At 33.4% G+C, this 25355-nt stretch overlaps 1 protein-coding gene across 2 annotated transcripts in view; it reads right to left on the reverse strand.

Moving 5' to 3' along the window:
• ASCC3 (activating signal cointegrator 1 complex subunit 3) overlaps window positions 1–25355 on the reverse strand; it is a 257561-nt gene that overhangs the window by 187450 nt on the left and 44756 nt on the right. For both annotated transcript variants that reach the window (XM_037520154.2, XM_054699051.1), the window contains exons 5-10: window positions 24548–24668; window positions 22919–23123; window positions 22068–22209; window positions 21827–21952; window positions 18123–18323; window positions 17528–17668 (exon numbers count right to left, since the gene is read on the reverse strand). In XM_037520154.2, the coding sequence (XP_037376051.1) occupies window positions 17528–17668; window positions 18123–18323; window positions 21827–21952; window positions 22068–22209; window positions 22919–23123; window positions 24548–24668 (936 nt within the window). The remainder of the gene's footprint in view (window positions 1–17527; window positions 17669–18122; window positions 18324–21826; window positions 21953–22067; window positions 22210–22918; window positions 23124–24547; window positions 24669–25355) is intronic.

A 25355-nucleotide genomic window follows, 5' to 3' on the forward strand; every position in this document is an offset into this window, starting at 1 on the left:
AGAAAACTCTTTGCCATTCTGCTGATTTAAAAAACTTTCCAACAATCCCAGAACTTATCTACTAAAATCTAGAGTCATCAGCATAAGTTTGTGAAGGCTTAATGCTTGGTTATATTAAACTTAACCAATTACACAGCAGAGAAAAATATAAAAAATATTTATATTGCCATGTGTATAGCCCATAATGACCTTGTTCTCATCCTTATAACTGCCTGTCCATAACACGCCAGAACTTCATTCCATTAAAACCGCAAAGAGCAAGAATCTGATACAACTAAATGATTCTTGTGTGCTTTTCCCACAAAAAGGTTCTGGATAAGTGAATCATTTATGGTACAAACTTGTCCTGTGGCTAAGTACTATTCTTACAACTGGGATGTAACTCATGAAGAACAGCTTTCCTTGGTTTATTGAGGCTTTTTTTTTTTAAATCAATAATAACATCAGCACTTTGAAAACAGGGCAGTCATATGACTTTGAACATTTGACAGTCACCACCTCTTCCTTGTCACATGTATAAAGCTTGATTTTAATATCAATTTATTACAATAATGACACATTGCAAAACTAAGCTACTAAAATTTCAAATGTGATAAGAAAAAAAAGATGTATTCTGCAGCTTTTCACAAAAACGATTCAAAAAAAGCCATTAAGAGTTTACTAATTCAAGAAAAACAATCAGCTTTGTTTGGGGTTACCACTGAGGAGACAGATAAAGAGAGGATTCTAAAACCTTATCAACAAATTATGGTAGGATACACACTGCTGAAAATAACTGCAATTAAGGAAATTAGTTGTCCTTATCTGTAACTTTTTCTATTATTTGAATTATTTCTATTGTTCTCAGAAAAAAAAAGCAAAACATGTATACTATTTAAACACAATTCATGGTTATCCAAAGGAAAGCTTCTCAATAGAAGTGTGTGACTCACTCATACTCATTACTTTCTGACGTGTCAATGGTTAGGAATACGAAGAAAAAGGTAAGAAGTTTAGAAACTTACACTTTAAGGAGAAAATGCAACAACAAAGAAGTAAAATGTAGTCCAAACAATCTGATATGTTAAGAAATGCAATGGTCACCTCTGAAGAGGGAGCTGATCTCGTTTAAGTACCTGCCACTGCCTCTCTCTCCATTTGCAATTCAGAGAATAAACTACACATATAGCACCAGTATGACCATGGTGCAGAGTCAAGTGAAATCATGTATTTTTCTCCATTTTCTACGATATAAAAAACTTACAGCAGTGAAAAAAGAGGTCAAACAACAACTATTTGTTATTGGCTTTGAAGTGGCTCAATAGAAACTCACATAGACTAAAAACAAGGCTCAGGAAAGTGACAGAAAAGGAGAAAAAGCAAATATGCCCAAAGGATTACCTGATACAGTATCTGTGAATAAATATCAAACCTGGTTCTAAGCTTTTTTGACACCCAATTAAAAAAGAAAAACTGGGAGTCACGTCAGCAAGATGGTGGCATAGGGATTTCTATCCCTCAGAAACACCAATTTGGAAAGTAATTCACAAGAACTAAGGATTTCAGGTGAGTGATTACAACATGTGGGTGAAGCACAGAAATAAAGGACCGTGGGGAAGGCAGAGGCACTTTACTCCTTTAACCTCTCCATTCAGCCCAGGCAGCTCAGCACAGAGAGATACTTTCCCCACAGAAGAAGTAAAGACCCAACTTCATTGCAGACTCCTGTCACTGGAACTCATCCTACATCTGGATGACTTCCAAGATCCTCGGTATCTCCCTGCAGTTCCAAGAACCCAGATCCTCAGCTTACCGTAGCACCTATTGACTTTAGTAGCCAGAGGTGGCTTCATGGCCCCAACCAGCATACGTTAGGCTACCAGTTCCCATGAACCTCAGCCCAGGTAAATGAAAAGGTGTTCCAAACCACTAATCATCATGGAAATGCAAATCAAAGACACAATGAGCTAATACCTCACACCTGTGATGAAATCTATTACCAAAAAGAGTACCAGTGTTCAGGAAAAAGCATCCAAGTTAATCTCAACTACAACCTCAGTTAAGAACTGGCTAAGTTTGTCAAATTTCCAGGACCTAATATCCATTCTCTATTCAGTTAACTAAACTGTTTACACCATCCTGTTCATGTTTCTTTTAAGCAAATCACTTACGGCGATGACTTACTATACTATCCATAGTGCTTAGGAGCTGAAGTTAAAATGTAATCTTGCCTACATGCGTTATTTTCATTATTTTTACTAATTTCTCACAGAAAAATAGCTTTGCCTTTTAATTAGTACTTGTTTGATTGTTAGCAAGGTTTAGACATCTTATGTTTTGGAAATCTGCATTTTTTCTTGTTGGAAAAGTCTATTCTTACATTTAGTGTTTATATAATCAATGTGCATAAACTCACCCTTCAATACAAATATTAAGTAGTAGAGCCATTTTGGATGGTAATATGAAAATCTAAAATGGACAAATCAGCATAATCCTCATCACTGACCTCTTTCTTCACATTATAATGTCCCAGGCAGTATGCTATGCACTATGCAATGATGAAGAAAAATAAAGTCAGACAGCACTTGATATCATAGAGCTTATATTTTAGTGGAGGTAGATTGGCAATAGGCATTAATCAAAAACCTGTAAAATACAAAATTGTATTTGTGATGAGCTACTAAGGATAAATCATGCAATGTCATAACAAATTATATCTGAAAAATTTGAACTAATCATAGAAATCATAAGACTTTATTAAGAAAATTACAGTCGCCTTAACAGCTAAAGAATAAAATAGAATTAATTCAGTGAAAATAAGAAAGCTACAGGCAGAAACAGATCATTTACACAGAGCATGTGGGAGATAACATGAATGAGACTGGAGAATACTGATGTTTGGTGGAAATGTGATGGGCAGGGTCAGACCATGAGGAGCATTAGCCACTTCCAGGAACTGTATTCTTTTTACTTGATAAAGTAGCTTGAAATACCATGAGTGGCTTTATTTACTTATGGTTTGTTGTTTTTTTTCACAGGATAGAGTACGGGAATGAGAAGGGGAAGAACACAACTAACCAGAATGCAATTCTGGCTACCTGCAGGGAAATATTTGGAGGGAACAGAATTGATGGTGGCACCCCAGCTAAAACACTATAAAAAAAAGTGAGCAATGACAGGGGAGTCAGAATAGGATGACACAATAGTGAAGATGGAGAGGACATGGATAACTCTAAAAAATATTAAGAAGGTATAGTGCAGGATGGCCACAGGCATGTTCTCTATGATCCGAGCAGAAGGGGTAAAGGAGAAGTCCTGGGGCCCTCAGTGGCTTTTGCAGGCTTTTATTGAGATTTACCAGGTACACGGCAGGCAGGGGGCCGGGGGGCCAGGAGGCTGGTAGGCCTCCTAGGCCCCGGTGAGTCTTCACTCTTTCTAGGCTCTCTCGCGTTCTCTTGTAGCCTTTTTCTCTGTTCCTCTCATAGTTCTCTCTGCTTCTCCTCTCTGCTCGCCTGGCGTCCGGGTGACACCACCCTTATAAGCCCAGCCTTAGCCCTGGTGTACCCACTTATGCATGCCCACACCCTACTCCAGGTGTCCGCCATCAGGCATGCATACAGGACCACAAGTATCCATCATCAATTCTAATGGCGGTAGGGCAGAAAAGCCTGATACTTTTTACCTTACCCTACAGAAGGTAAAATCAATAATCAATAGGAATTAGTACTGGCTTGACTATATTTACCTTTTATTTAAATACAGGTTATATTTGGGTGGTGCAAGGGGTTCAGACGCAACCTATCAAGCTATACGCAGCTACTGCAGCACCAAGTTCAATCCCCGGCCAGGGAGTTACCCACATGGCACAGCAGACCTCTCCTGACTCGCCCACTGCTCCCCTTAGCAGTGTATTTCAGTCTATCAGCCTGTTCTGTTCCCCATTCTGTCTCTGGTGAATCCTCTCACCCCCCACAACTCCGACCTGTATCACAGTTCTTGTATGCATAAATAAATAAATCTTTAAAAAAAATATAGGCTATATTTAAGCTAAAGATAGTCATTCACTTTATATATGTACATCACAAATATTTACTTTTATTTTCATTTCCTTGTCCAGATGGAAACTAGATTGCTTTTAAAAATGCTATCTCTTGTATTATAATTTAATAGTAGTAGATATTATGACTTTTTACTTTAGGAGGAAGAAAATAATAAGCCTTCTATTGGTTTTTGACCTGTACTTAAATAAGATAGCAAAAAAAGATTTTGCAAGTAGGATTCTTGAAGTAATTTAAAAATAAAATTTCTAATTATTTAGTTGTTTTTACTTAGTTAATATCCAGAAGAATATGAAAACAATCATGATAGAAAAAGTAATTAAATATTGATACAGAATAAACAAAACAAAAACCCATTAATAAGAAACCATTAGTAGAGTATGACCCCACTCATCTCTTTCCTCCTTTCATACTATAAAACAAGCTATTTTCTGCAAAGGAATATTCATGGAATACGCAAAGTTGTTATTTTTTTTTTTCAGTGAAGGCAAGCATAATTAGATTCTTGAGTGCTTTTAAATTATACTCTAAGAAAAGGGTCTCAAATAATACATAATTTGCATTCACTAGACAGATTTTTATGCATCAAAAATTACAGTTCTCTCACTAGCTCCTCCAGTCCAAGTATATTTAAAAAAAGACAGTTAAAAACAGTAGTTCATATATATGAGCAGACATTTTACTCAAAGCATTTTAATATATTTTATATGGATTGCTATTAAACCTCACAAAAATAAAAAATAATCGATAACTACAACTAAGAATTACATGATGCTTCCAAGTAATTTATAGCTTATTTACTAATAAAAGCAGAGACATTCTTCAAAACAGAGCTCTCATTACTTCTTAGTGGCATGCCTTTAATGCAGGATGTGGTTATCCTGGCAAATAATATTTACATTAGGGGATTTTAGAAGTGGTAGTCTTATAATTCTATTATGTATAAACACATGGTTAACAGTTTTTATTCCAATAAAATACTAATTATTCTCAAAAGAATACTAATTATTCTCAAAAAGATTGATACTTTTACATGTCAGCTTCTATTTCCATTTTTTATATATTCCTCTTTCTAAAAGAAAGTTTTAATATTAATTTTAGTTATTAGTTCCTAAATTACATAAACTTGGATATACAAATAGAAAAAAGGAGAAAAAAGCAAAATGTTTAGATTAATAAAGGATCTAAAAATCAATACTGTCACCAAAAACACACTAATTACGTTTGTGTTGTCACTTGAAAAATTATGATTAAACACTCCATAATCACCCTCAAAATATAAAAGAATATTTTTGTCTTTTACTCTGGCTTTAAAATATGTACTGTTATAAAGAAATCTCAAAACTAAATAAATGAACATAAATAGGCAAATAAGAAGCAACATTATAACAAATATAAATACTACATAAATTTCTAAACTTCATCAATACCCCAGAATAGTTAGATCTCATCATGAAGACTGGGTTTTTCAACTTGTTTGAAAACTCTATCTGTGTTGAAGAAGCTTTATAAAGAGTGATTTCAAATCATTAGCATTCCTCAGTGATTTATGAAACAGGTATAGTATTTTAATGAGCTAGTTAAGTGCTTTTATCTTGAATGTCCTTAGTTACATATCACAGAAGTTCACATCTTTACAAAAATCCAAAACTTGAAAAAATCCTTTTGTCCTGATAAAATCTGCATTGTACATCATTTTCACTATCTCTTACTGCTTTATTCCATATTTTGTTATCAAACAGTTTGAACTCATGTTATTTTCTTTTTATCTCTTCATACCAAATAGAGTACTTGGTGAGAGAGGAGTGGGGGAAAGGTGGTGATTATCATGAGTAAGCTGTAAAACTACACTATTTTTTCAGAGTAAAATAATCAACATAGCAACATGACAATTTCATTGCCGACCTATATAAAATAGAGAGACATGGACTGTTTAACTGACTTTAATTTTAAACTACAGATAACTTGATAAAAAGGCTAACATCAAATTAATTTTGCAGTGAAAAATTATGGAATGACAAATTTGTCATAATGCTATTCTAATTGATAATTTGAATGTTAAAATATTAGTGTCCTATAGGGTTGTTTTGCAACCTTTAATGTTTTATTAAGCATATTTGCCAATTTTCAACTTAACATTTCCTATTAAAAGTTTTGTTTTTTTCTGCATCGCTACATGCAAAAGAATGAAGCTTGACCACTACCTCACACCATACACAAAAATCAACTCAAAATGGATTAAAGAACTAGACATAAAACCTGAAACCTTAAAATACATAGAAGGAAACATAAGCGAAACACTACGTGATATGCACATCAAAGACATCTTTACAGACACATCACCCAAAGCAGTGATAGTGAAGGCAAAGATAAACAGCTGGGACTACATCAAATTAAAGAGCTTCTGCACAGCAAAAGAGACAATAACAAAAACAAAGAGAAACCCTACCAACTGGGAGAACATTTTTGCACACAACACTAATGATAAAGGACTGATCACAAAAATCTGCAAAGAGCTGATGAGACTCAACAACAAAGAAAATAATCCTGTCAAAAAATGGGCAGAAGAGCTAAAAAGAAACTTCTCTGAAGAGGAAATGCAAATGGCCAACAGGCATATGAAAAAATGTTCAACATCACTTGTAATCAGGGAAATGCAAATCAAAACTACCATGAGATACCATCTTACACCAGTGAGAATGGCACATATTAAAAAAACTAGCAACAACAAATGTTGGCGAGGAAGTGGAGAAAAAGGAACCCTCCTGCACTGTTGATGGGAGTGCAAACTGGTCCATCCACTATGGAGAGCTGTGTGGAGATTTCTGGACCTACTAAACATAGAGCTTCCATATGATCCAGCAATTCCACTCCTAGGTATTTACCCAAAGGACACAGAAACATCAATTCCAAAGAACACCTGCACCCCTATGTTTATAGCCGCACTGTTTACAATAGCTAAGCTTTGGAAACAACCCAAATGCCCAAAAATAGATGACTGGATCAAAAAGATGTGGTACATATACACCATGGAATATTACTCAGCATTCAAAAAAGATAAACACATGCGATTTGCAGGAACATGGATGGCGCTGGAAGGGATCATGCTCAGCGAAATAAGCCAGAAAGAAAAGGAAAAATACCGGATAGTCTCACTCATAGCAGGAATCTAGAAAACTTAAATAAGGGACCAGGAAAATGAATAACGTTAAGAAAGTGAAAATCAAAATCAACAAAAAACTATGAACCAGAGACACTCCATGGGGGATGAGGGGCGGGGAAGGGAGGGATTGGGGTCAAAATAAGGGGATTGCAATTGTATGGGGAATATAAAAATAAAATTTATTAAAAAAAATAAAATACTTTAACTTGTGGGGCCTCCCCTGGTGGCGCAGCAATTGAGTGCTGGGCCGCAAAGCTGCCCGCAGCCTCTGCAGCACCGGACCAATCCCCGGCAGCCGGCGAGGGTCCCACATGGCACGCAGACCTCTCCTGCTGCGCCTGCTGCTCCCCTCAGTGGTGTATTTCGTCAGTCTGCCTGTTCTGTTCCCTGCTCTGGCTCTGGTGAATTCTCACACCCTCCCCCGCTTCTGACTGTACACAGTGCTTGTATAAATAAATAAATAAATCTTTAAAAAAATTAAAAAAAAAAGTTTTGTTTTTTAGTATATATTCCTAATCATGCACGCTGACTTTTTTAATAAGAGAAATTCCAGAACATTGCAAACAAACATCCAAACAAGCATTAAATAAAACATAAAATATCCATAAAATATTGTATTACTGTGGGGAGAAGGCTTTGCAGATCCCTGGGAAGCTGGAAGTAGAGAGCTTTCAATGGCACAATTGAGAACTGTATCAAAAGTGATCTAAAACCAAGAAAGTTTGGTGCTGGTAAACATTTCTTTAAATTGAAGCCCAGAGACTGAAACCTAAGTTTTACAAAATGTGTATGGCTTAGCAAAAATTGGTTTCTTCTCAACTGTGACAGGATACTTTCAAGTATACTGAATGAGAGATCCTATAACAAAAGACAACATGTGCATGTAATGTACAATGAAATAGCTACTTCTCTCCATATTGTTCCAACACTTCTTTTAAACACTATACTGTTCTGTCTGTTAGAACTTTCTGTGACTATAGTAATGTTCCAAATCTGCATTATGTAATTCAGTCATCACTGGTGATTACTGAGCAAATGAAATGCAACTAATGTAAATAAGAGAAAGAATTCTTGATTTTGTTGAATTTTAACTTAGTCACATGTGACTAGTAGATACTGTAATGAACAGCACTGTTCTAAATTCCCAATTGAAATGCCTGTCACTTATCAACAGAAAGGATAAAAAGGCCCTCATAAGGGAACAGACCCAATGAATCCCTGGAATGAAAGAAATATAAGTCTATGTTGATGGATAAAAGTGTGAAGGCCGCATTTGTGGAAGTATGATTGATGAAAATGAATGTAAGGGAATCTCTTAGCCTGAATCCACGAAGAATCAACCCAAAAACCAGAAGAAAAAGTTTTGTTCTCTACCATATTAACATAATTTCTCACATACCCCATTTGTTTTTCTCTCAGTGTTCAATTTGTTATAACTGAGTCCACAAGGGCATGAGTAAGACTAAATAAATGATATTCTTAAATAAGTGTTATTAGATAAGTACAGTTAACTTAGTCTATACAATACAGGGAATATTTTGCAGCCATAAGATGTCGTGCAAATTGAACTAACATTCAATGATATGTAAAAATGTTTACTGGAAAAATACAGCAAAACAATATATAATCAACCTAAATTTTTTTCAAGTTATACATATGCCTAGGGAAAAAAATATTAGAGGATACACACTAAAATATAATTTTATGTATTTTTTTCTGCAATGAGCATGCTACCCTTCTGTAACCAGAAAAAAATGTGGGGCATGTAAATTCCCAAATAAAATTAACTTTTTAAAATTCATACTGATTTTAAAAATCATCACAAAGCTGCAGTCAGAAATAAAAACTACAAAAAAAAAAAAACAACTATAAGGTATAAAATAGCTTACAATTTATTATCTAACATAATATTTATCATAATACCTATAGACATGCCCTCTAGTGTTCTAGTGACTTTGAACATCCAAGAACAATAGGTAGCAAGTATTGCTATGTAATGAATTTAACTAAGGTTAAAATCAATGATGAGTCCAAGAAGTTTTCTTTATGAAAATTATTTATGGGCATACTGGCACAAAGCTCTACAAAAATAAGGTTTCATATATTTCCAGTTTTTGTATATGAAAATAATTTTTGTAGACATGTGCAAACTATGAACTCAAAAGAAGCTATTTAGATCAGTCATGGAAATTTACAGAAAGTACAGCACTCTCTATAATTCCTAAAAATAACCAGTGTGGGACAGCATTGTACACTAATATATATCCAAGTTCTATGAACAAAAAATTTAAAGTCTTTGTAAGTTGAAATTGAAAATCAGAGGAAGAAAACTTAGAATATTTTTAATTTGACAAAATTTGACTAGGATCTCTGACAAATAGTTTGTTGATAGAGTAATCAACAATAAAAATGGTTATCAGATACCCTAAAATCAGAGACATCCTGCAGGGGAGGAGGAGGGAGAGGGACCAGAGGAGGGAGAGAGGCCCACAGGGGACTGCGGTGATGGTGCACGGGTGCATTGGTGAAGGAAACTCTATAGGGACTACACCTGAGGGGGGGGGGGGGAGAAGTGAATATTGTTTAAAAATGAACAACAATGTAAAAAAAAATTAAAAAATTAAAATAAAATAAAGTGATGTGAGATAGGAGGTTAGTTAAATATTATCAATAAAAGGCATCGAAAATTTGGATCATGATTAAATTCTAAACATTCAACTATTCAATAACTGGATGAAAAAATTCATACTTCATTTATATTTAGTGTATCTGAGCAATTTGTTTTAAGAAATCAAATACATCGCAAGTTACTAACAACATATATAAGTTCCTGAATATGTCAATACTATAAAGTTTGAAAAGTGTTGTTTTCCATAAACTATTTTAAAGAATTGTGTTGAGAGAAAATTTTTAAAAATATATTTTTACATATTCAGTTTTGGTCAGAGACAAATACTTGAAATTAAAGGCACAGCAGCTAAAACACTTATCTGGTGTTGATGTCTTAAAACTACAAACAAGTAACATTATCTTTTTTTCACAGGAATAAGGCCTCCCTGGTTTGGTGAAAATATTCCAGATCAGCATTTATCAAAGGAAGTTCCAGAAATAGAAGATATATATAGAAAAATAGAACATTTAGATTTTAAAAAATATGCAAACCTAAATTAAAAATTCACTGGAAGGGGTCAATAACAAGAATGTACACAACAGATAAAACAATCAATGGGCTTCAAAATGAATCAACGGATACTAAAGCTGAGCAAGAGGGAGAAAACAAATATAAAAAATAAAAAGTACAGATCTCAGGCTTCTATGGGACAATAATAAAAGGCTTAATATTCCTGTCTGTGGAGGCTAAGGAGAGAAGATAGAGGGTGGAGCTGAAGAAAATAAAGATTGAACATCTTCCAACTTTGACAAAAGACACAAACCTATAGAATCAAGAAGCTAAACAAACCCCAACATGACAAACCAAAAAGAAAATCTATGGCTATAAACATCATAATCAAGCTTCTGGAAGCGAAATACAAAAAAGAATCTTAAAAGGAACCTGAGTAAACAGAGTAAATGTAGAAGAGCAATAATTTGAATAGCAGTGGATCTTTTTCAGAAACACTGAAGGACAAAAAAAAACCAAAAAAAAAAGTTGGCACATTTTTAAAGTGCTGAAAGCAAAGAACTAACAACCTACAAATCTATATCCAGCAAAAAAATCCTTTAGGAATGTAGAGGAAATAGACATTGTCAGTTTTTATACAGAAAGATAGAAATGGTAAATTAGAGCCTCCCTGGTGATGCAAGGGGTTAAGACGCAACCTAAGAAGCTATCCACAGCCACTGCAGCACAAGTTAGATCCCCGGCCAGCCAGGAAGCTACTCACATGGTGCAGCCGATCTCTCCTGACTCTCCCGCTGCTCCTCTCAGCAGTGTACTTCAGTCAGTCTGCCTGTTCTGCTCCCCACTCTGTCTCTGGTGAATCCTCTCACCCCCCACAACTCTGGCCTGTTCCCCAGCTCTTGTATGCATAAATAAATAAATCTTAAAAAAATAAAAAAGAGGGCCTCCCCGGTGGTGCAATGGCTTAGTGCTGGGCTGCGAAGCTGTCCGCAGCCTCTGCAGTGCTGGTTCAATTTCTGGCCAGCCAGCGGCAGGCGAGGATCCCACAAGGCACGCAGACCTCTCCTGCTGCGCCCACTGCTCCCCTCAGCAGTGTATTTCATCAGTCTGCCTGTTCTGCTCCCTGCTCTGGCTCTGGTGAATTCTCTCACCCTCCTGGGCTTCTGACTGTATGTACCCAGTGCTTGTATAAATAAATAAATAAATAAACAAACAAACAAATTAATTAATTAATCTTTTAAAAAAAAAGAAAGAAATGAATGGTAAATTAAATATATTATGCACGGAGAGGCAGATAAAACTGCAACTAAAGCATATGCAATTTCTAACCCATTTCTGCATGTTCCTTTTTTCCCTACTCTCCATTCCTAAGCATATAAATAGTTTCAGTGAAATATTCAATAAAATGTACACTATAAGGAAAATATTGTTGAGAGGAGAGTAGATCAATGTGCACTCAGTGTGACATGAGAACATTCATAAGCACACCACAAATACCATCCCAATAAATGTTGCTAGAACTCTGATTTAACACATAAAAGAAATTCAGGGTTCCCTGAGTGTAAGAGATTTGAACAGAACTTCTCTCCATTCACAGTCAAAGTAGAAACAAACAAACAAACAAACTCCCCAAACTGTGTAAATAAACTCAACCCAGTATAAGAATGAACAAACAAATATAAAGAAAGGTTGAGAACAATCAGAACTCAGAGCAAATGCTTTGCTTTGACACAAGTTAATGCCAATTTCTGGTCAGTTTTTCACTGAGGTTCAAAGGAACACTGAATCTATGATATTAGGGAGGAATGAAGAATGAAGCAGGACTAATCTGAGATGAGAAAAAAAAAAAGTAGAATGAAAAGTACTACCACTCAATGAGACCAATAAAAAGCACAATGTATATTACAAAATAGTATCTCTTCATAAAGGGTACATTTAGAGAGATAAGTTTGAAATTAGTGGTAGATGGAAAATAAAATCAGAAAGATAGATTGATGTTTCAACTGATTACATATTACGGAATTTGTTCAAAGTCTCACAAAACTGCTTTTCAGCTGAACACCAAACAGATATTTCTCCTGACAATAAATCTTAGAATTACACAGTTCTGTCTTGGAAAATGAAATTTACATTCAAACCTCAATAAAATCATAAATGCTGCTAGACCTGACAGTCCCTAGTGAACAACAAAACAGATAACATCTCATATTATACTTAATTTATACAAGATTCTTAACAAGCTAGGTAGTTGGATTTAATTCAATAAGCAATAAAGAACAATGAAAGTTTATGAGCAAGGGAATAATACGATCACAACACCTTGACAGAAAATTTGCAAATAAGATTAATTTGTCTTCCCATATTATTACAAAAAAGTCATAAACCACCAATACTGAAAAATTTTTTGGATGACAGGGAAAAATCAAGGTTATATTTTATTTAATTGTGGTAATTATTAGGAAAATTATTTACCAAAAATATATACAATTGGGAATCATTAAAAAACTATTAAAATTGCAAAAGTAGAAAAAGTAGGAAAAGCAGAAAATTAAAACTCCAAATATAAAAATTGATTACATTTGTATTCCTATATGCTCTGTAATATTGCTTTATTCTCTCTATAGTCTTATGTCAAAGGTCAGTGATAGCAGAGCAGTCTATTAACCTATCTGTGAGGATAGATGGGACAAAGTGAGGTTAGTAACTATTTTCAGGTCTACAAAAATTAGTATCACTGATAGTAAGCTATATAGGAATAGAATAGTAAAATCAAAGTAAAATCAAAAGAGGAAGTTCAATTTATAAATTTATATTTGAGGCCAAACACATGCCCCATGTTTACAGAATTAACAAGGGAATGAATATGAACAGAAAAAAGATGAGAAGGGACCTTCTGAGGTAACAGAGTTTATTTCTTAATTCTGGGAATTACAAAGATATATATGCATCTGTCAATACTCATCTAACTCTACTTAAAATCTGTGAATTTATTGTATATAAATTATATCTCAGTTCAAAAATTCTCTAGAATTAAAAAAGTCATTATTTTATTAAAATAAGAAATTACCATTGAGACCCAAAAAAGTAAACCAGAACAGGCTAGATGTAGTATTTTCTTACAATACTAAAAATACTTTCTCTTCCATAATATCAAAATTAGCAAACAGACATAATGCTACTAAAAACATTTCATCTTTTCAATCATTTCAACCAAAATCCTGAGGGAAAGTGCATAATAGCTGCCTCCAAATGTCTAAAATAAGGAACAAGGCAGATCTCTTGTAAGGAGGTGGGAGGCAGAGCTTTTTGAAGCTACATAAAAGTGTGAAGAAACATGGATTCCTATACTAAGACAAAGGAAGAGTGAAGAGGCAAAAAAAGCTCTTTTACGTTGCCTTCAAGTGAGCTCATATATTTCAAAATCTATTGGTATGGTTAGAGCACTATTTAACACCTCCCTGAGTACTGACTCTTAAATCTGAGATGGATTAGGTATATTAAAATCACTGACAGCTTTTTTTCTCTAAACAACAGAACACTATATCCCTTTTCCTTTCCTAAGCTTTATGTCTTCCTAAGAATCCCACAAGTCCCTTTGGTAGAAAATGACTACCAAAAGAACTCTCCACTAATAACAATCAGATCCCTTCAGGATAAGGGAGCAAACAAGCTGAAAATTATCAACTTTTAAACACTAAACTAACAGAGAACTTTATTCTGTTTTTTAAATTGTACTATTTTTCACCAAGTAACACTGGATTACAACACTGTATGATATAAGGATCCCTACCTCTTCAGATGTACAGTACCATACCACACCCACCACCAAAGCACCCATATTCCTTCTTTATAGTTATCTGGGTCTACTCCCACCCTTTCCTTTCCATCCTTCACTCCCTCCAGTAGTGTCAATTCTATAGTCACATTTTAGGGTTTGGTTTTTTTTTTCAGTCATATCTGTTTCATTGTTTCGTTTCTCTATATTACACAGATAGGTGAACATATCCAGGATCTTTCTCCTTCTGATTTATTTCACATAGCTTAATCCTCTCCAGTTTCATCCACGAAGCAAATGGCAAGATTTCAGCTATTTCATTTTTTATTTCATTTTTTAATACTTGAATAGTGTATCATTTTTTAATACTTGAATAGTGTATATATCCCACATCTTTATCCACTCATCTTTCATTTAGCAGTAAGGTTGTACCAGTACTATAGCCTGGCTATTGTAAATAGTGCTACATTGATCATAGGATAGCACATAGCCCTTCAAATGAGTGTTTTTTTTTTTCCTATTCTTTGGGTAGATACCTGAGTGGGATTGTTGGATCATACAGTATGTCTATTTTTAATGTTTAATATTTAATACTGTTTTGCACAGGGTCTTGACCAGCCTACATTCCCACCAACAGTGTACAAGAGTTGCATTTTCTCTACATTCTTGCTAACACATTTGTAAAAAATTTTTTTAAAGATTTATGCATCCAAGAGCTGGGGTGCAAGCCAGAAGTGGAGGGAGGGTGAGAGGATTCACCAGAGGCTCAGTGGGAAGCAGAAAAAGCAGATTAACTAAAATACACTGCTAAGGGGAGCAGCGAGTAAGGCAGGAGAGGTCTGCTGTGCCATGTGGGTCACCTCCCTGGCCGGGGATCGAACTCATGCTGCCTTAGCTGCGTATTGCTTCACAGTGCTAACACTTAACTCCATGCGCCACCAGGGATGCCCCTTTTTTGATCTTTTTGATGTTAACCATTTTCACAAGAAAGAAGTGGAATCTTGTGGTTTTGATTTGCATTTCCCTGATGGTGAGTGATAACGAGCATGTTTTCATGTGCCTGTTATCTATATACGTCTTCGTTGGAAAAGTGTCTATTTAGTTCTTCTGCCCTTTTTGTTGAACTGTATGAGTTCTTTAGAGATCTTGGATATTAAACCCTTACAGGTACATGATATGCACATATTTTCTATCATTCAGAACATAACCTTTTATTTTAACAATAGTTTCTATTGCTATACACAGCTTTTGAATTTGATAGTCTCTCTGGTTTCATTTTGCTTTTGTAAGATATCATTGATTTTTTTCTAATTTCTTTTGAAATAGTTATCTGGTCTTCACTAATAAATCTTTAAACTCTAATAGTATTAAATACATATCAGGTACGATGATCAAAATACGAGCAGTAAGAACAGTAAATTATCCAAGGGAAAGGGGGTTGGCAAGAATGCCAGACTGATAGACCCGGGTATTTCTTCATTTTACCCCCAAACCACAGTCAGGATGCAGGCTTAAGAAGTCAATTTGTATAGGAAAGGAAAACTGTGTTATTGACAAGAAAACTAACTAAGAAATAGTTGCACGAGGACTCAACTATTCCTAGAGACCTTCTACTATGCCAGGTGCCGATAAAATTGACAAAAATGTGGGTTATAATGCATCCATCCAGATAAACCCCCAAATGTAATTGTGAGCTGATTTTCCATCTTTTTTAAAAGAAGTTGTAGAGGAGATTTAATTATTTTCATTAATTTATTTATATATTTTACATTATTGTTCATTTTTGTACAATATTTGTTTTTTCCTCTCAGGTATAGTCCTCGTAAAATTCCCACAACCAATTTATCTGTGCACCATCGCCATAGTCCCTTGTGCTCTTCTCTCCCGCTTTGATCCCTCTTCCTCCCCCCTCTCCTGCAGAATGTCTCTGATTTATAGTTGTCTGTTAATTTTATTTTTTTTATTTATTATTTTTTTCCCTAATCCCTTATTTGGCTCCCCTGTATTTCTCCTATAAGTGAAACCATCTGGTATTTTTCATTTTCCTTTTGACTTATTTCACTGAGCATAATCCCTTCCAGCTCTATGCAAGTTGCTGTGAATGGCATGAGTATATCTTTTTTTGATTGCTGAATAGTATTCCAACGTGTACATATAGCACATCTTCTTGATCCAGTCATCTAATTTTGGGCACTGGTGTTGTTTCCATATCTTATCTATTGTAAATCAATTTTCCATCTTTGTTATGTGGTTCAACGTACTTGGCATACCCATTGTACTATGTTCAATGTTGGTGCCCCAAAAGACATTTTTACCCAGAATATGTAAATGTTGCTTTATTTGACAAAGGGCCTTTGCACATATAATTAAGGTAAAGACCTTGAGATAAGACTATTTGAATTAGAGTGGGTCTGAAATCCAAGAGCAGTGTTCATAGAAGAAAAGAGTAAAGGACATGTGAAAAAATCCAAATGTACAAGAGGCAGAGATTGGAGTGTCTATGGGTCAAGTAATGTCAAAGATTGGCATCAACCAAGAGAACCTAGGAGACAGATATGTAAAAAAGTACTCTTTTGGAGAATCCAGAAGAAACTAACCCTATTGACACTGAATCAGGACTTCTGACCTCCAGAACTGTTATATTAAGTTGTCAAGCTTGTTGCAATTTGGTATAGCAGTCCTGGGACACTAATAAAACCTCAATCACATTTTAAATCAATGTCCATTCATTAGTTAATATTTCACTATTTCATCTATTTCCACCAAATTTCCCTGAAATGTCCCATTAATATTTGGTCATTAGTTACCTTATTTTTTAAAAGCACTATTAACATTATTTTACTATATGTTATATTCCTCAATAATAATCTAGCTGTAGTTTTAACATGGATTTTGCTTATCCCATCATATTGTAAGATCCCTGAAGTCAGAAACTACATTTCAAGTGTCTTTGTTGTCATTCCTCTCACCTAATATAAAGCTCTACACAAAGCATGATTTTATAACTTATTTGATGAAATAGGAATATTTAAAAACTTTTTATTATGTTAAACCATTTTAAAATATGAGCAGCATCATTTAGAAACATTTATTTCCCTGCCATTAAAAAAGTGAAGTCTAGTCTTACCCACATCCTTGTTCCCTATTGTTTTACACAAGAAATACTTATTATGAATAGACTTAAAATATATACCAGAAACCTAACAATACTCAGAATACAGTCAGAATCATAGCAGTCAGAAGGGACACCATGACATAAGGCATCAGCAAAACATCTTTTGTAGGGTAGATTGTGCTAACAAGTAAAAGAAGTTCATTACATTACATTTGTATTATGTTTAACAGTTACTTATGATATAGTTATTTTTTAATAAGTTTTACAATTACCTGAGAAAAATGGCATTAAACAAAAAATTTAGTATATAACATACCTGAGTTCGTAAAATTTCACTTTTTGACAATTGCATATCACCAGTCAGTTCTTTCACAATGATGCCCAGTGGTTCTAGACGTTTGCTGAAATAATTTGTCATTTCAGCTGCCAAGGCTTTCATTGGAGCAACATATACAATCTGCACCAAAGAAACAGTAGCTTGATAAATGGCAAAAACTACAATGTCATTTGTTCCACAGTAGACAGTACAAGTCGCAATTTATTGTGAAATATGATTCCAGCCACTTCATGTGAAAAATCTTAATAGTGATATATGAAAAGTACTTATCTTCATTGGAAAAGTGTACAGCTGTTTAAAGGACAATGAAATTTGTTTATACAGCCCCATCACTTTGAAAATTGGTTCTGCTTCAAAGCTAAATGCCTTTTCATAGCTTTCTACGGGAACAATGGGGTTTTCATAACACAAACAGGGCTTTCTTACTAGCAATGAAGTAAATCAAGCAGCATTTCTTACATGACATAGTGTACAGTCTTTTTATAAACTTTCAGATTTCATAAACATTTACAACTGCAAAATAATTTTAGTTGTACAATTTAAAAAGCTGTTGTCTGCTTTGTTAATTTCCTACCTTAAATTCATTCTTTTTGATAACACCTTGTTGAAAATGTTGGCGGATTTCATGCAAAACTGTAAGCATTGCAATATTGGTCTTTCCAGCTCCAGTAGGGGCACAGATGAGCATGTTCTCATTGGTGTTGTAGGCAGTTTCAAATACAATTGACTGAATTCTATTGAGTCTCTTCATTCCTTTAAAAGCCAGCTGCCCAACCTGAAAAGATATGTGACTCATTATAATGACGATAATTTGAAAGACCCATATAAAACATTAAATGCAAATATTTACTTTTCTTAATTTAAAAGAAAAACAAACTTGTTTATATTCTCAAAGTACCCTAATTTTAAACTGATGTACATGCAATTAAGAACTCAGAGCTATTGTACAAATCACTTTAGAATTGCTTACTAAATCTGAAAAATATGAGACTATACTTGTATTTTTGTGCATAATCCTACAAAACAATAAATTAATAATGTAAGAAACAAAACAGGTAACTTTTTTAAAAAAGATTTATTTATTTATTTATACAAGCACTGGGTACAGTCAGAAGCGTGGGAGGGTGAGAGAATTCACCAGAGCCAGAGCAGGGAATAGAACAGGCAGACTGACGAAACACACTGCTGATGGGAGCAGCGGGCGCAGCAGGAGAGGTCTGTCCCGCCATGTGGGATCCTTGCTGGTGGCCAGGGATCGAACTGGCGCTGCAGAGGCTGCAGGCAGCTTGGCAGCCCAGCGCTCAACCGCTGCGTCACCAGGGGAGGCCCAAAAGAGATAACTTTTGAGTAAATATGATGATGTTCTAGTTTATTCAGATTGTAGACAGCCAATTAAAGTGCAAACAAGAAACTTCCTTGTATATAAGTCAGTAAGATACTCTGTTTTCAATTATGTTATGGATTTTTCAGAACGTACTTTTTTGAAAAGGCAGCCATATAGCAGGAACAACAATTACAGATTACATTATTTACTCTTACACTACAACATACACAATTGCAAGCACTTTGATATATCAATAGTTTCTTATTTCATCTTTAAAACAATTTTATAGTACAGTACCATTGTTATGGACTTGTAATAGAGAAGAAAATTAAGACAGAATGGTTAAATAATTTTTCCTAAACTGTTTCTATATAAAAACTTTTTAGAAATTAAAACTATAATGTCTAAGAGTAAATAAAACACTGGGTAGGTATAAGGGCAGGAAATTGCAAAGGTGATATTAATATCCTAAAGAAACAGATTTCTAAGCCAAGAATATTACTTAGGATAAAGGTAGTCATTTCATAATGACGAAGAAGTCAACTGGTCAATAAGACATAACAGTCCTAAAAGTTTATATACCTAATAATGAATCTTCAAAATACACTAATCAAAAATTGATGACATACAAAAGGAATGAGACAAATCTACAACTAGACTCAGACATTTCAATATCCCTCTCCTACTGGCTAGAACTAGTTAGTATGAAAATCAGCAAGGTTATAACAGACTTGAACAGAACTGTCATCCCATGTGATCTTACTGATATTTTATTTAAAATAAAAGAATATACATTTTCTTCAATTGCTTATGGAACATTTACTAAGATATACAATATTCTGGGTCATTAAATAAATATAAACAAATTTAAAAGGTAGCAAAATTCATTCAATGAATGATCACAATGGAAATTTGAAATGTTTAATGAAATATCCTCAGAAAATACCAAAATATAGATATCATTTCCATTAAATAGATGATGTAAGAATCGTATATTTATGGGGGAAACAAGCATTAAACTGGATTTATAAATTATTTCCTTAAATTTAAATTTACAATTTGTGTTTCCCCAAGAAAGTAAAATGAAAAGATTTATTCAGAAACATGATAGGAATAACCAATATTACCTGACTATACTGAAAACTTTCTAAATTTTTTAGATTATTGTCTTTCTAAGAAAAAGTATAAAACCCATTCAGTAGCTTTAACAGCATTTTGGCCATTTAATTTTTTTTTAGATTCTGCTTCTCTTTGTAATCAAATTACAGAAGTGCTTTAAGACAAGAAAATGAATCTGAAAATTTAAATGATGAAGAGGGCATAAAACTATTTTATGGAGAGTTCTATAGGACTGTTAGGAATGGCATGCAATTATGATTTCAGTGAAAAGAGAAAGATACAATTATCTTCAATTGTATTTTCCCTGATAGACATAGACTTTAACAAGTATAAAGAAAATGCAAGTTAATAGAAGCAACTACTAAACTAACATTATGTTAAGACCTATATTTTCTCTTGAGGTCTGTATTACTACTTATGCTTATTCATTATGCAAAGCAATGATATAAAATCATTAATTTACACTAACACATTGCATTTGATAGTATTATTCCCCAATTATTGCTATTTATTGCAGTGAAAATTAAAACCATGAAGAGAAATCTCTATATATTATCAAACTGGTTTAATAATAGTATATAATATGTAAAATTAAAGATTAAAATGGCTAAGATAAACATGAAAAATAGTGACAACATTTGGTGTGTATATGGAAAAACTGATCACACTGAACTGGTAGTGGGAATATAAAAAGGTACTTTAGGAAAAAATTTGGTAGTTTCTTAGAAAAGTAAACATGCAACTACAATATGACCCCAAAACTGCAATCCTGGGCATTTATTTGAGAAAAACGAAAACTCCCATCCTCCAAATTCACAAATTAAAAGTCTGAACCCCAAATTACTGTATTAGGAGACAGGACCTTTGGGGAATTATTTAAGACTAAGTGAGATCATCTTGGTGAAGCCCTATACAATGAGCCTGGTTTCCTAAAAAGAAGAGGAAGAGATACAGAGATCTCTCTGAAAAACACAGGTGAGGTCATGGGGACACAGTGAGAAAGTGGTTGTCTGCCAGGTAGGAAGGGAGGAAATCTGCTAGCACCTTAATTTAGGACTTTTAGTCTAACTTTCAACAATAAGAAATGGCTTTCAAAGTAATAAAGGCATAAAATGCAATATCCTCTGGTGATTAAAAATTATGCTACAAAAAAATCTCTCTTAACAAATAAGTATGAAAGTACATGCACACACACCCACAAATACTGATGGTATAATTCCATTTTTGATAAAACTAAATACATATATGTATAGAAATGGAATTAATTTTGATTGGCTATAGTTTTCCTTATGATGTTCTTTTTGTTAGCCTGCTTTATTTGCTATTTCTGAATGACTAAGTATGACTCAAATACATATAAATAAAGCAACTTCTTTTGGTAATGAAGTAATTGACTTTAATTAAGAAGTATTTTGAGATAAAGAAAATTTTATCAAATAGTGAGTGGAGACAAAGTGTGTATAGATACTATTACCCATGCAATTTTTCTATAGCTTTGAAAGACATTCAAAGTTTAAAAGTTGAGAGAAAATAGTTTAGAATTTGATCCCCTCCCCAAATAAAATTTTATTTTATTATAAGTTGACCATTTGCTATATCAACACATCAATTTCTTAAAACATTTACTTAAGTCAATTTACAGTTTAAACCAAGTATTAGCTAAAATAACCTATATATATATATATTTTCAAAATTTAAACTCCCCTCTCTAGCTCTTTAATAATGAACTACATGTCTTTTTACTATATTAGTATACTGTTAAAAATAATTTTTTAATACAAATTTATTCATAAAACATATAAGCCTCAAATATATCAACTCCATAATCATCTTACCTCATCTAAATCTTGGATGTACACTGGTTTTTCTTCAAAGCCAAGTGGCATTGGTTCACTGTGGGGAATCTTTATTTCCTCATATATCTTGTTATTGTCTCTTTGTATTCCTTCTGGTAAAATCATCTATAAACATCAAAAATTAAAATCCAAGAACAATTAAAAAATAAAACAATTGTTCTATGTGAGGAAAACTTATGTATCATTTCTTCAAAAGAGACACATGCAACAAATGAAATACCTTTGCACCAGCAATGAATGCCGATGTTTTCATGGCTTCAGCCTGGGAGTCATAAACATGAGGATAACGTATTTTTTCAGAATCCATGTCTCTATGCCTGCTCAGAATTGGAACATTTCTAGCATTCAGAAGTGCCTGCTCTCTGTAAATACAAAAATCATAGGCTAAATACAAAACCTTTATCTTGTAAAACAAAGCATATACTAAAACAAAGTCCCTATTACCATTTAAGCTAGTCTTTCAGTATAAAAAAGAAATTACAAACTATGAAAGGGAAGATATTAGCAATCTTCAAGTTTTTTTCGTTAACCAGATAGACTTCAATACATTTTTAGACAGCACTATCTGATAGGTTTGACTTACTATTCTCTGCTTATAATTTTTGTCACAACCAATTGTTTGTCACAATCAAAGATGTTAAACAAGATATAAATTCCTTTTATACAATGGATTTTAATGTTTACAAACCAAGTGCAATAATGCCTTTGTTTAATTTCTCTCCTTTCTAATTCTAAATAACAACATGGAGGAAAGTATTCATTAAGCAAGAAAATGAATCTCAAAATAAATTTGTATAACCTTCATAAATCTTAACTTAGTGGTGTGTGTACAGCACCTAAAAATAGTTTACCTTTATAATGCACATCTTTTACATACATGAATGCAACCAAGAATATTCCAATTAAGCAGATCACTGCTTCCTTATCCCAGAAAATTAGTTTCATACAACAAAATTCTATTCTTGTAAGAAAATAACTGTAAGTAAAATTCATCTAAGTTGCTAAAACTAAAGTAAAAAATAATGATACAAACAAAAACACATGCATTATTCAGCTTCTGATTTTTACTACCTTTGTATCCGCAGTTCCTTTGGGTCAAAGCAAGTCAGTCCTTCAGAAACTTCTCCATCTTCTCCAATCTTTTTTTCTCGTCTGGCAATTCTTTTTTCTTCACGGCGATATTGTTTCATTAACTGTTTTTCTTGTTCAGACTGAATAGTGACTTGACAACCATAATTAGGCTTAGCATTTTCTCCTAAAATTTTTTTGCAATTGTCTATAAAACAAATATAAGAAACATTATTTTATAAATTTCAGATGTGACTTAATCTTCACTAAAATCATTTTTCTTCTCACCAAAAGTTAACATAGTAAAATGCTCTCATATCTTTTTTTAAAAAGGGCATATTCAATACCATATACAAAAGAAAGAAAAATGTATTAAAGACTTGAATATAAGATATGAAACTATAAAATACGTAAAAGAAAACATAGATAAGTTTCTTAACATTGATCATAATGATCACTTTACGGATTCTACTCCAGTGACAAGGGAAACATAAGCAAAAATAAACCAATGGGATTGCATCAAACTAAAAAGCTTCTGCACAAGTAAAAGAAAGCATCATTAAAATGAAAAACAAGCCTACTGTGTGGGAGAGAATACAAACCAAATCTTTAGGTTAATGTCTAATATATAAAAACAACATATACAACTCAGCAACAAAAAACAAATAACCTTATTAAAAAATGGACAAAGGCTCTAAAGAGGAATTTCACCAAAGAAGAAATACAAATAGCTAACAGAAATATGAAAAGATGTTTATCAGCATTTATCATTATGGAAATTCAAATAAAACCACAATGAGATACTGTCTCACATCTGATAAAATGGCAATTATGAAAAGAGTAGAAAAAGAAATGCTGGAGAGGATGTGAAGAAGAGAACTCTTGTATACTGTTAGTGGGAAAACAGTATGGAGGTTCCTAAAAAAAAAAAAATTAAAAATATACCTACTACATAATTCAGTAATTACACTCCTGGGTATTTATCGAAAAAATATGAAAACATATTTGATAAGATATATATACACCAATTTGTTCATTGTAGGCCTATTCACAATAGCCAAGATACACAAACAACCTAAATGTCTATGGCTGAATGAACAGATGAAGAAAATGTGGTATATACACACACACACACACACATACACATACACACACACGAATATGAATAAATATACACACACGAACACTAGTCAGCTATAAAAGCAATGCAGTCTTGCCGTTTGTGATAAAATGGATGAAACTTGAGGCAATTATGCTAAGAGAAGTAAGTGAGGAGAAAAATACCGTATGATTTCATCATGTGGGGAATATAAAGAAGCGAAGCAAACAAAATATGAAAAAAACAAGTACTATAGGTATTGTTTTAAAAAGAATTTTCCTATTCAAATCTACAATAAAATAAAATGCAATACCCAAACATAAATAGAATCTCTGCCACATCTTATTTTAGCTCCTTTATATTTACTTCATAATCTGCCATATTTAGAATTCACTTAAAAGAATGGTATCAGTAAACTATGTGATAAGACCAAAGGTCTTAATCTTTAATATATCAATAGTATATTAAAAAAAATATTCACTAACCAATGAATCTCTCCATAATATTAGAATTACCACTGAATACTTTCTTACCATGAAGAGCCTGGAACTTATGATCATTTGAAGAATTAAGAAATTTATCCACAATTGTAATTCTGTTCTGGAGGAGCTTCTCAATAAGTTCAAATCCATCAGGTCCTAGCAGTTCAAACAGCTTATAGGTGGAGAAAAATAAAAACAGCTTGTTACCTCAAAGTTCATTATTTTCAAATTATTAACACTATTTAACAGAAATGTGAGGTCAAAATACTACCCAAACTAAGTACCTGAAAAGTACTTAGAAAAAAATTAAAACATAGTAACATTAGAAACAGAACTTTATATTGCTAAGAAATTTTCAGCTTTATAAAGGCTAACTACAATTATATAATTCAAAGTGCTAGATTTAATCTTTTTTTCTTTTTCTTTTTTTTTTTTTGTGTGGGACCCTCCCCGGCGGCCGAGCGCTCAACTGCTGCGCCACCAGGGGAGGTCCGCAAGATTCAATCTTTTAAAATAATTTTCATTTTATATTATATAATAGTCTAAATAACAGAATAACAAATTCTTACACTTGGTTTTTCATGGTATAACCAAATGAAATTCTAAAATTAATTTTCCTTTTATCAAAATCAAGTCCGGAGGTTGGTTTGGTTTTTTACGACTTACTGCATAAGGGCTATCATTTTAGAATTTAAAAAAACACTATGTTTTAAATGTGTAATAAATCTGAAATTTAAAACATGGTACTGTAACAGCTTTATGCAACTTTATAGAAAGTTCCCATTGCACATCCCACTCTCCTCTGCAGAGTAGCTGCCAAGGATTAAGTTGATTTCATAGTCTGAGAACCAGCTAAGGA

Source organism: Talpa occidentalis, unplaced genomic scaffold (genome assembly GCF_014898055.3).
Source record: "Talpa occidentalis isolate TD23 unplaced genomic scaffold, MPIMG_talOcc4v2.1 talOcc4.2, whole genome shotgun sequence".
Lineage (NCBI taxonomy): Eukaryota > Metazoa > Chordata > Mammalia > Eulipotyphla > Talpidae > Talpa > Talpa occidentalis.